Source organism: Penaeus japonicus, unplaced genomic scaffold, assembly GCF_977035675.1.
Source record: "Penaeus japonicus unplaced genomic scaffold, GWHDUDI00000001_assembly GWHDUDI00000035, whole genome shotgun sequence".
Classification (NCBI taxonomy): Eukaryota; Metazoa; Arthropoda; class Malacostraca; order Decapoda; family Penaeidae; genus Penaeus; species Penaeus japonicus.
The window spans coordinates 1,156,701-1,169,200 of record NW_028234437.1 but is presented as its reverse complement, the minus strand read 5'-3'; the positions used below and the strand labels follow the sequence as shown (position 1 = coordinate 1,169,200).

The 12,500-nt window shown below is 38.6% G+C and overlaps 1 protein-coding gene across 8 annotated transcripts in view; it reads left to right on the top strand.

Annotated features, from left to right (window-relative positions):
- The window catches only part of Strip (striatin interacting protein), a 34,349-nt gene extending 23,239 nt beyond the window's left edge, over positions 1-11,110 (top strand). For 2 of the 8 annotated variants that reach the window (XM_086531414.1, XM_086531409.1), the window contains 15 exons: positions 1-77; positions 295-416; positions 524-679; positions 985-1,178; positions 1,826-1,971; positions 2,135-2,306; positions 2,431-2,585; positions 3,307-3,423; positions 4,154-4,281; positions 4,859-5,086; positions 5,688-5,729; positions 6,150-6,450; positions 7,052-7,168; positions 7,290-7,424; positions 8,409-11,110. The exon at positions 1-77 is cut by the window's left edge and continues 85 nt beyond it. In XM_086531414.1, the coding sequence (XP_086387540.1) occupies positions 1-77; positions 295-416; positions 524-679; positions 985-1,178; positions 1,826-1,971; positions 2,135-2,306; positions 2,431-2,585; positions 3,307-3,423; positions 4,154-4,281; positions 4,859-5,086; positions 5,688-5,729; positions 6,150-6,450; positions 7,052-7,168; positions 7,290-7,424; positions 8,409-8,570 (2,252 nt within the window). In that variant the 3' untranslated portion in view covers positions 8,571-11,110. The remainder of the gene's footprint in view (positions 78-294; positions 417-523; positions 680-984; positions 1,179-1,825; positions 1,972-2,134; positions 2,307-2,430; positions 2,586-3,306; positions 3,424-4,153; positions 4,282-4,858; positions 5,087-5,687; positions 5,730-6,149; positions 6,451-7,051; positions 7,169-7,289; positions 7,425-8,408) is intronic. The other 6 variants (XM_086531411.1, XM_086531410.1, XM_086531415.1 and 3 more) reach the window with 6 other exon arrangements.
- Positions 11,111-12,500: the final 1,390 nt, after the last annotated feature.

The following is a 12,500-nucleotide window of genomic DNA, read 5'->3' as shown; positions in this document are numbered from 1 at the left end:
GCCTGTCAGATCACTTAGAGCTCTGTCACCGTTCTCCTCGTATGAGGGCAGCTCGAGCCATTCTGTATATTGCTCAGGTCTATATCTGTTTCTTTTTATGTTACATTTGGTTTTGAGGTCTGATTTAGAAAACTAAAATAACAAATAATATATTTTGTACAGTAACACCCTTCTTGAAAGTGTAAATATCAGAATATTATTTCAACTTGCAAATTGTCTTTACTTATCCATTAGTATTGATTTGTTTTGAAGTGTATATGTCATGAAAGTTTAAACTTGATGTTATTATGGCAGGGATGTTGGGGTGAGGTGCAGAGTGACCGGGAGCAGGCTATGTGGGCACGACGTAATGTCTTTCTCCTAGTTCAGTGTGGAGTTTGGGCATCTTTCCTACAACTTCTGCATCTTGAGATTGAGTGAGTTAAGATAATAATGTACTTTTATTTGTATTTGTATTTTTGACATTTAAATGGAGTAGGAACTTTAGTTATGATTGTATACATCATTAATTTCTAATTCACAGAAATGTTGGAGGCACAGAAAGTCAGCGAAAGCAAGCGGTTTCTGCTAGTTTAGCTGACTCTGCAGACTTGCGCGTTATCTTATCTGTCTTGTATACTGTTGTAGAAACTCTGAGAGTACTTGGAGATGATGACAATGAAGTCCAAACACAGATCCGGTAAGTCTTGAGATGAGAAAAAGTACCACCTAACTCGTGCATTAATGTTATCAGTAAATGTCCATTGGATTTCACCCTCAAACATGAATATGAATATATACTTCAAATGTAGTTGTCTCAAGAAGAGAACTATAATACTATATAATACTATTTTGCAATATCAAGGAAATGAAGTTACTAGAGTCTTTATTTGGTAAGATGTTCTTTGTTAGTTGATTGAGGATGATTCATAGCTTTGATTAAAAGAGATGCATTAATGGTTGTATAAGTTCTTGTGATTAACTTTTTTTTTTGTCTTATAACAGACTTGCCTTTTGTGAGGAGTTAGCCCAACCTCAAGCAGAAGCAGAGGAGTTGGTAGCAATGACCCTGCTAGGAATGGTAACCAGATTCTGCAACTCCTCAGCACCTCACTTCCCTATCAGAAAAGTGCTGCTACTTCTGTGGAAGGTCCTGCTATGCTCACTTGGTGGGACGCAGGTGTTGGCACAGCTCAAAAGTTAGTATATCACTTCAAGTTTTATCAATTGAGTTAGCAATTAACCTCGCTATTTAACTTTTATGTATTTTATGTGTCATATCCTGGGTTCCCCAAATTTCTTAATCCCTGGTAGATCTTTGGTCACTTAGGCATGATATCTGATAGCCAGTCAAACAAGATGTTACATTTATCCTGCTAGGAAAACTTGACCCTTTCGATCCAGTTCTTCCAAAGAAGGGAGTCTTGGTTTGTAATGAACTGAGTTGGTAATGTTTGTCAGCACAAAAGGAGACTGAATTTGATAAATATCTCCCTGAGTCGGAAAAATGCTGAGCCAGTAATCCAGTATAAGGAGAGAGATCATCTCTTCACCTGATAAAACTGAGGCAGTTTTGGGTCCACCTGAAGCTGAAGCCGCAGCCACCTGGTATGCGCATGGTCACCCAGCGTGTCGGTCATACAAAAAGCCATAATGGCAACAAATACTGCCATCACTTGACATGATATTGTGTCATGATATCTCAGCAACACCAAATAGGTGTACAATAGTACAATAGGTCAATTATCCTGGCAAGTTAGGCTAGCAAATTTTACAGGCTCTGGTATTTTAGTATAGATATGGATATCTTATGGGGCTTTTCCTAAAGGAAAACCATTTATTTCAGACACTTATCGCGAGAATCATAACCTACCTCCTTGTGGTGAAGACACGCTAACCATTGCACGCACCATGAGAGCCTCTTCACCCCCAGCCTCAGCAGCTGACCTCATAGAGCAGCAGAATAACCAGAAAAGGAGACCATTCAGAAGGGTAGGCAGAGTAGGAGATTGTCATTATCCTAACCAGTTGTATCACTTTTGTTACATGGACGCATTTTGGGTTACATTTTTTTTGCATGTTGTATTAGATCTATCTAAGCTGTATTAATTGATGCAAATCACAGATGTATCTTAAGAAGTTCTTTCCTTAACAGCAGGGGCTGATGAAACAGAGCAGTTTAGATGACAGTGTTGGGGAGCTGGATCTTACCGCTGCGGCTGATGAAGATGAACAGCCTCCCTCTGATATGGACGAACCACCAGACTTGCCTCAGCCGCCTTCGCCAAGACCTGGAACGCCCATTAATAACAATAGCACCAATAAAGGTTTGTGATTACCTGTATTGAAGGTAGAAAGTGCGCTAGTTGATTTTATTACATCAGACTTTAGCATGTGCATGTATCATCATTTATTATTTTTTTTTTCATAATACTATGCAATATCCAACAGGATTACCATGGACTCCAAAAGTACGACAAAAGGATATAGACTCATTTTTAGATACGACACGTGTGAAATTTGTGGGTTTTCAGCTGCAGGGGGACAGGACATCTTTAGCCGGCCTTCCACAACCTATCCATGAAGGAGTTAAAGTGCTCTCCAAGGTAAGAACTTCAGTATTAGTGTATTTCTGAATATATATATTTTTATGCGAATGTGTTTTTTTTTATAATGTCGCCTTTGATTTGATATAGATGGCTTCATTTTAATATGCTTGCATTGTGTATGTGGATATTATTTATTAAAGTATTTAACCCCTTAATGATTTAACCTTTAATGGGTGAAAAGCCTGAGGCCTTAGGCATAATGTCCAGGTGGATCCAAAACTGTCCTGTCTTTGTCATGTTAAAAGTTCATAAAAATATTGAAATTAAATTGTGGGTATAAGTACCTTAATTCATATTTATGGTAACACCACAACTTTTTTATATCTTATTTTATTCACTATATTCATTGTATCCCCCAGCCCTCCCCCCCGTTACATTATATGTAGATTCTAGATGAAAAAAAGATGACAGGAAAAAGTATAGTTCACATTTATATGGGTACAGGCAAATAAAAAGAATGTACTTATATGTGAAGGATTAGCATGGGTGCATAGATGTGTAGAGTGTAGGTGTAGGTGGGGATACGGTAGTAACAAGTGTGCACCGATCTTAATTCCATCTTACACGGTATAAATGGTGTCCACTCAATAGATGAGAATGTGGATTTGAGCATCCCATTATTTGCATTTGCTTGAATATGGATTGTATTTGATAATTTGTCTGAACAAGGGCATTGTTGATGATTGAAGATTATACGCCAAATTGTTTTTCTTTGCAGCATGTGTATGTATCACTGTCTGAAGTACAAATTAGGCAAGAGGAAGAGATTACGAGAAACCCAATGTCTCGACCTGAGACGGACATTCCACAGACGCCTGCAGAAATTCTCTACCAGGTTTGTAATTGCCCTGTTGCTGTCATGTCTGGCCTGTTTTTCTTGCAAAACTTGAAATGAAAGAAAATTCCCTTTTGGAATTGTCTTGTAAGAATGGATATTTCACTCAGACTTACTTTCTTACATTCACACTCATATTCTGAGACTCTGACTCTGCCTCAGGCTCAGGCTCAGACTCAGACTCAGACTCAGACTCAGACTCAGACTCAGACTCAGACTCAGACTCAGACTCAGACTCAGACTCAGACTCAGACTCAGACTCAGACTCAGACTCAGACTCAGACTCAGACTCAGACTCAGACTCAGACTCAGACTCAGACTCAGACTCAGACTCAGACTCAGACTCATATTCATGTACCTCTACCTCTTTTTTTTCTCTCACTCTCACTCTCACTCTCACTCTCACTCTCACTCTCACTCTCACTCTCACTCTCTCTTTTTCTCTTTCTCTTTCTTTTTCTCCCTCTCTCCCTCTCTCCCTCCCTCTCCCTCTCCCTCTCCCTCTCCCTCTCTCTCTCTCTCTCCCTCTCTCTCTCTCTCTCCCTCTCCCTCTCTCCCTCTCCCTCTCCCTCTCCCTCTCCCTCTCTCTCCCTCTCCCTCTCCCTCTCCCTCTCCCTCTCCCTCTCCCTCTCCCTCTCCCTCTCCCTCTCCCTCTCCCTCTCCCTCTCCCTCTCCCTCTCCCTGTCTCTCTTTCCCATAAATAGTGATATGATTTACTTTTTCTTTTCAGGCAATGCTGCCAACCCTACCCCAGTGCATGATAGCTCTGCTGAAGATCTTGTTAGCCGCAGCACCAACTTCCAAGGCCAAAACGGACTCGATAAACATCATGGCCGATGTGTTGCCAGAGGAAATGCCGTGAGTATTGTTGTTGTTGTCATTGCTAATTGACATTTTCTATTCACAATTAACCCACTCACGACGGGGGCATTCCAGCCTTTCATGTTACAATGCCGGGGCTCTCGAACGCGCATAGCTAAAAATAAAAAAAGTTGTAGGAAATGCCGTGAGTATTGTTGTTGTTGTCATTGCTAATTGACATTTTCTATTCACAATTAACCCACTCACGACGGGGGCATTCCAGCCTTTCATGTTACAATGCCGGTGCTCTCGAACGCATAGGCCTAAGTCAGTTAAGTAAACGACACCATATGGCGTCACCCAGCGAACGGGCCTAGAATGCACGGTACAGTAGTGTACCATCCGTCCAGAGAGGGTTAAGATACAACAGAGTTTACAGAGAAACTTGATTGTGATAATTGAGTGCCATGGCATACTTAGTGTCGCTAATGTATACCAAAAGGTCACATGCATAAGAGTGTTGATTAGACATCTGTAATATGATACAAATATGTAAGAGCATCCCTTCAACTATGCTCCTTTCATGCAAATATATTATGTTAGTGCTCCTTGTTAAAAACGCTTTCATTTTCAGAATGACAGTTGTCCAGAGTATGAAGCTTGGTGTGGATGTAAATAGGCACAAGGAAGTGTTGGTGAAGGCAGTTTCCGCAACACTACTGCTGCTTCTGAAGCACTTCAGGATAAATCATACATACCAGTTTGAATTCATGTCACAGCATCTTGTCTTTGCCAACTGCATCCCACTTATCTTGAAGTTCTTCAACCAGAATATTATGGCTTATGTGCAGGCCAAGAATACGTAAGTTATCATTATTATTGTTTTTTTTTCACAGAGTGCTTACACTTAGTTTTTTCTTGTTTCTTTTATGCAACAACACACAGCTTGTTATTTTTATCACTTCATAATGTATCCCATGAACTGACATTTTCCACTTTATTTGTCTTTTAGGAATGGAATGATACTTTTATGATTATATAGGGTGGTAGAGTGAAGGTGATTTTGAGAGCTTGAGTGAGTCGTTTGTTTTATTTCTTTTCCTCTTCTACTACCTTTAAGCAAATTGAGAACAACAAATTTCAGTACCTGCTAATACTATAGTGAAGTTTAAATTCACTAAGAATATAAGGCATGCTTTATATGCAGGGTTTGAGCACAGGCACCAGTCTAGCATGGTATCCTATTACTTGATATCTTTACTTAAGCTTGATACTATAATTTTGGTATGGAATTTTACTCCCCTCTAAGCAGAATTGCACAACATTTTTTTTTTTTCTTCTACTGTTTGGCTCATTACTTGACAAAGGATGAATGTTGGCAACTATCTAAATCATTGATCGTTCAGCTCAGTGCCCCCGTCAAAAATCCCAACCATTCATTCTCTTGCGGCCTGTGATTACAGGGGAGTTCTGAACCCTGAATCCGGCACACCCCTGCAGCAGTTGTGAGTAGACCAAATATCATGCTATTGTATTTACTACTCTTGGACATTCTGGGAACAGGTGTCAAAGATTTGAAATGAAGCTAGAGCATAGAAGGGCACTTCAGATTTACAGAAAGCTCAAAGTTGCCATTGCTTATCTTGGTTGTTTCCTTAGCTACAAGCTGGAACAGCCAAGTCTTGATATTATTTGTTGTTGATAAATCTTGATGCAAAATGGATATCAGTAACATATGTTAAGCTTGAAATGGTCCACAAAAGTATGTGGATGAAAAGTGAGTGAAGAAAAATATATTGATGAACATACCAAAGAAATGTGAACAAAGAGCATTGATTTTATTTCAAAAAAGGGCAAAGTATGGATCAGGGTAAATCTGCATTACTTCCACCCTCATCCTAACCAAAGCTGACATCTCCCTTCAGGATCGCTCTCCTGGACTTCCCAGCCTGTGTGATAGGGGACCCACCAGAAATGACGGCAGAGGCCCTGGAAGCGGGCACAGGAAGCCCCCGCGGAGGGAGCCTAAGCCCGGGAGGCAGTGGGGGAAGCCCCAGTGGTGGTGAGGGCAACATGCAAATAGTGTCTGGAACATGCTGCTGGAGGAACATGTTTTCCTGCATCAACCTCCTGAGAATCCTCAACAAGCTGTGCAAGTGGAAGCATTCTCGAATAATGATGCTTGTCGTCTTCAAATCAGCACCAATACTGAAACGCACACTGAAGGTATTTAGTGCTTATTTTTCACTTTGTTTTGTCAATTTGAATAATGCTTGGGAAGGACTCATTATGAATCTGAATGTGTTAGATTCTTGCGCTCTCCATATTTTGCATAACGTTTGTAGTAATATTAGTAAGCAAGAAGATTTTTCATCAAAGAAGGGTATAACATTTTTCAACTATTTCTCTACTTCATGATACTCAAATTGTAGTAGTGTGGCATCTGTAAATTATGGAAATGAAAAAGAAAAAGAAAAAAAAAGAAAAACAAACAAGTATAGTGATCTTACGAAAATTAGGTAGACCATGTTACTAAGATCTACAGGTATTATATCATCTTAATATAACGTCATGACTGTGATCTGGAGAACTTCCTAGCTCTGTGGTTAGTTTCTTTATGTTTCCAGCTATATGATACCTGCTGAGAAGTCTAATTAGATATAAAGATAGAATTGACTACAGTTATTTTCAATTTTAGTTCCAGTTACAGTTGATGATAATTTGTTTTTAAACCTTATGAACATTGTTGTAGACATGTTCAAATAATGTGTGGGAGAGTATTTATAACTTTTGAATACATTTTTGTAAACATCATTATTACTTTCAGGTGAAACATGCCATGATGCAGCTGTATGTATTAAAGCTATTGAAGATGCAGACTAAATATCTGGGTAGACAGTGGCGCAAAACCAACATGAAGACCATGAGCGCCATCTATCAAAAGGTATACTAAGAGCAGTGCAAACATGAAACAGTTATTGATCTTTGAAGGAAAGAAAGGAAAAATGTTATTGAACTTTGGAGGAAAGAAAGGAAAATTATATTGATGTTTTCTGCGATTCCAGGTGAGGCACAGACTGAATGACGACTGGGCTTATGGCAACGACCCTGATGCGAGACCCTGGGATTTCCAAGCGGAAGAATGTGCTCTAAGAGCATGCGTTGACAGATTCAATTCAAGAAGATACAATAATACAATTGTAAGTGCAAATTTTGGAATTCTCTGTTTTAACTTTTTTTACTTAGTGTTATATAGGATATCATGCAAATCTGTTTAAAAGGAGCATCCGAGAGAGTGCGCATATGAGAGAAAGTGAGTGTGAGAGAGAGAGTGTATGCAAGAAAACACATGCAAAAAGTGCATGCTAGTGAGAGAGCCTGTGAGAGAGAAAAGAAAAAGAGAGAAGATGTGTAAAAGAGTGCATGAGAGCCTGTATGTGTAAGAGTATGAGAGTACAAGAGAGAGAGAGAGAGAGAATGCGGGAGAGAGAGTGAGAGTGAAGGAGAGAGAGTAAGTAAAGGTGCATGAGAGAGAGAGAGAATGAGAATGAGAATGAGAATGCATGAAAGAGTCAATGAGAGAGAGAAAGTCAGAGTGCATGACAGTGAGAGAGTCAGAGCGAGAGAGGGTGAGAGAGTCAGAGTGAGAGGATGTGAGTATAAGAGAAAGTCAGTGCGAGAGAGAGAGGGCATGTAAGAGAATTCATGCAAGAGTGTGTGTGAGAGAGAGAGTACATGCTAGGGAGAGCTTGTGAGAGATAGAGTACGAATGTGCGTGGGAGAGACAGTGAGAGCGTGACTGTGCGTGACAAAGAGGGTGAGGGTTTTATAAAGTTTATACAGTTTAAGTATAGAATCCAAATCCTCAGGACTCCAAACAAGTGCAATGAAATGTTGAACTGATGATAAGGGGCAATAGTAATAGTAAATTCAATAGTAAGTTGATATATATGGTCGCGGTATTAAAAAAAAAGGGTGTGCATGTAGGATAGAATTAATTGTCTGTCTGGCATGGTGCCATCCGCGTCTATCACCGACTCTGCCTTTGCACCAAATCATGCCATCCGCTGCTAATGGGTTAATATATATACTCTGGGTAGGTGTTCTTTCCTTATTTATCTGTTTTTCAGTTCTATAACTCGAATGACATGATATAGTTTCATATATATTCTCTCTGATTGCAGCAGGACCCAGATTTTGAACCACTAGATAACTGTGTAACTAGTGTACTTGGCCGCCCAGTAGAGCTGACAGAGGAATTCAAGAGGCATTATGAAGTCTGGCTTCAGCAGGAGGTGTTTTCGGCCTCTATAGATTGGGACCAGCTGCTAGCACCCAACAACTAAGAACAAAGTTACGAGTTGATGATGATATGAAGATGAACACAATCTATATACTCCGTTGTACATACTTGTATTAAATGTTAATTAAAGTCATATTTTAACAATATGTTTGAGAAGAAACATCTGCATTCTCAACAGCATCTATGTGTTCAATTATAAATTATTTGTGATAAAAGTCAATCTCATGTCAATCACTTTATGTATATAATGTAGTATAGATTTTAAAACTTCATTCTCTGGTTAGTTAATGAAATGCTTTGAAAGAGCTCAGTCGAGAAGCTTGAGAGTTTCTGATGGTTCTGATGATTTTGTACTCCCTCTATGATATGCACCCAATTGTAGAAGATGGCAGGAATATCCATGGTACTTGAAGGCCTTCTGTTTTGTTCGTGAGGTGAGGGACCCTCTTTGATTCTAGTCGACAACCAGGCTCCCGATTAGAGTCTGTGACCAAAATCCAGTGTTGATGTTTGTATGCGAGTTTGATACCGCTTTAGAAAACTTTTTAGTTTGTGACTAATTGAAGAGTAGATTAGAACACAGGAAAAGGAATGTAGTGTTGGCAACTTTGTAGCTATACTCTTTTATTTGACTTGGACTAAGACTGGGAACCAATGATGGGTGCCCTGTAAAGATGCTTTTTTAACCTCTGTTGTAAAGGATGTGCAGTAAGTTCCTCCAAATGGTAAACTGAATATTAAGTGTAATTAATGTATTTCAATTCTTCTTAGATATTGAGTAATGAAATATTGAACTGAGATTTTTTTTTTTTCTTAAAAGAGCATATGCAGTGTGGTAATTGCAAAGAAAGTGCAGAGGCATTTTATTAAATGATAGAGCTATTATTGACTTGGATGAACCCTGAATGCCTGCGCTTAGGGGCAGACTGCTGAAATTAGTCATTGGCCTCTTGCATGTAACATCTGCTGGCATTACATAGGAAGTTGATCTTGCAATCTTTGTAATTGTCTGACTCAAATTTTGCTTATTTTCTCTGAGGTTTGGACTGCATAAGGAATACTTTGGCCAAATATTAGAGCTTAGGGGCTGCTGGCAGTCATATCTGTAAGTAAAGAAAATCAGCAGTTCTGTAGTTGTTCTTGCTACTATATGTGCTTATATTTTTTAATGGAAATCATGCCTATGTGCTCAAGATTGGAGGTGTTTCATTCTTAATTTTTGTAAGATTTTGGTTTACTGAAACATTGATAGAATAGGCATCTGATTTCCGTAATTATCAAACTGCATCATGATCTATTAAAATGGTTTCTAATACAAAAGCAATTGAATTTTTTTAATGATAATTTTATGTAAATGCATGTAAATTGAGTGTCCCAGTTCTTTTGCTGACTTCCATCTATTATCTGTATAGATTGTATATTTATTTGTATTGCAGAAAAAAAATGCAAATCAGAATTGCATGTTTTTAGTCTTCTTAATTTCATTGTTTATAGATCCTTGTAAAGGTTGACAATGGGTGTGCTTGATCACTAAGTCTGAGAGAAATGAAAGAAATTGCATATACCTGTCCAGTGTGTGGAGATTGAATGATAGACATTTGTAAAAGAGAAATTATTTTTTTTGTAAAGATTAACATGTCATGAGTATGGTAATGTCTTTCAGAGGATCTATGAATATATATATATATTATATATATATATATATATATATATATATATATATATATGTATATATATATATATATATATATATATATATATATATATATATATATATATAAAGAATGGTAATATGTTATATGATGATAATGAAACATTTTTTAATCTTGAATTATCTAATTTGTGATTAGTTGTAAATTTCAAAGTTTGCAAAATGAGATAATGCTTGAAAATCTCATCAAATTATCTCCCAAGAAATGGCAGTTGCGAAAGTACATGTGGCTTAGTGTTTTTTTGTTTTCTCTTTTTTTTCAATATCCTTTTCCCAATCCCCTTTTCTGTTACTCTTAAGTACATCCATGTGCACAAGTGCTTTAATAGATAGATAGCGACCCCAAAGATTAACGGATAAAAATACACTATAGTTGGAGTATATAATCTCATTTACCAAATATTTTGCTGTGGCTTGTAAAGGATTGAGGAACATATTTTAAGGTGCTGCTACTTGTAAACTTGTTAGTAATGCAATGTATAGAATGCAGTTGATTTAAATGAAGATACTGTTCGAGGGAGCAAGAGTAACTTTTGTTCATATTATTCGTTTTATATTATTTATTATTCACAGGTCAGTTTCTTTTTTTTCTTTTTTTTTTAACTGTGTACATTTATTGATTTTGAAAAGTAATTAGGTATTTATGCACACTGTAGAACTAAGTGTTTGGTATTTCTGTTGTTACTTTTTCTGTAATGTCGGCATTTCAGTGAATCCTCAATGCATTGCACTCTTTTCAATTGTTCTCAGTTCTAGGGAATCATTAGAGAAACTTATTTGCATTTAATGTGGATTGCCATGAAGTATGTGATCTATACCAGTTTCTGAATCTGATATTGTACATTATGTAATTAAATGACCCATGATATTTTCTTCTGGATTTGAATACCCTGAAGGTGTAGGAAGCTGAAAAGGGAGAACGAATGTGACAACAAAATTAGAAGGAAACCAGCGAGACAAAGATAACTGATTACTCTAGTGTACTCTTGTCATCATGGGACAGTAGACACATGCATGGGCTCACGCATGCGAGCGCTCACTCACACACACACACACACACACACACACACACACACACACACACACACACACACACACACACACACACACACACACACACACACACACACACACACACACACACACACACACACACACACACACACACACACACACACACACACACACACACACACACACACACACACACACACACACTCTTTTTTAATATTTTTCATCTGAGAGGAAGAGGAAGATCTGAACCTTGATAGAATGTTCTTAGTTATTAAGCCCTCAGTGCTGACCGATATAATTTAACAACTCATCCATCATGATCTTGTGCTATTAAACGTTCCCGACAGAAACTACAGAAGCTATTACTTTTGATCGTCGCCATAAAATGATCATTATTGCAGTTCGATCTGCCAGCCACAGGGGTGTGAGGCCGGCGCCCTAACCACTGCGCTGTCCTAGCGACTTGTGTATGACATGTATAAGTCAATTATTGGTATTATTTATTTATTTTCATTGTATCTTATTACTACGATTATCACCATCATATTTTTTGTGAACTGATAAGAAAAAAATAAAATAAATTGCCAAGACAATACCATAAACGACACAAATTAAAGAAATGTGACTGCTTCTTGCAGCAGCCTGATAATTTACGCTTATCCCGATAAGATCTACAGAGGTCATGGAGATGACGCTTGGGAATCTGGGCCTCGCCACTCATAACCATACAATTACAAGACCTGTAAAAGGGGAAAAGCTGCGAAAAAGTCGTGGTGCCGAGCTACTGTGTACAGATATGCTGGCAGATCGACCCCGTCCGAACTTTGAGTGTCCACTGTCGCCTGGCGGTCACTTCCGTGGCTGGGCATCACGGCGGGGAAGGATAAGGATAAGCTAGATTTACGGAGCAGATGCGCCGCCGGGCTTACATGCACTGAGGCCAGCCCGCCTGTGTCAGTCATCGTGTGCCGACTCGTGTGAGTATGTGCCACGGTGACCGCCAGGCGACAGTGGAAACTCATGAGCTTAGACGAGGCTCGATCTGCCGATTGACTTTGTTGTATAATAAATAACTCGTTGGCACACTCACGAGCCAGCACTCGCTGACATAGGCGAGCTCGCCTTAGTGCATATAGTACGAAGCAACTTATGCGACGTCATAGCATTTGATTTTGAGAAATGATATAGTCGTGCTTATCTAAAAAGTCCCTTCTCTTTTAACCAAATATAAAGATAACACAACAGCTG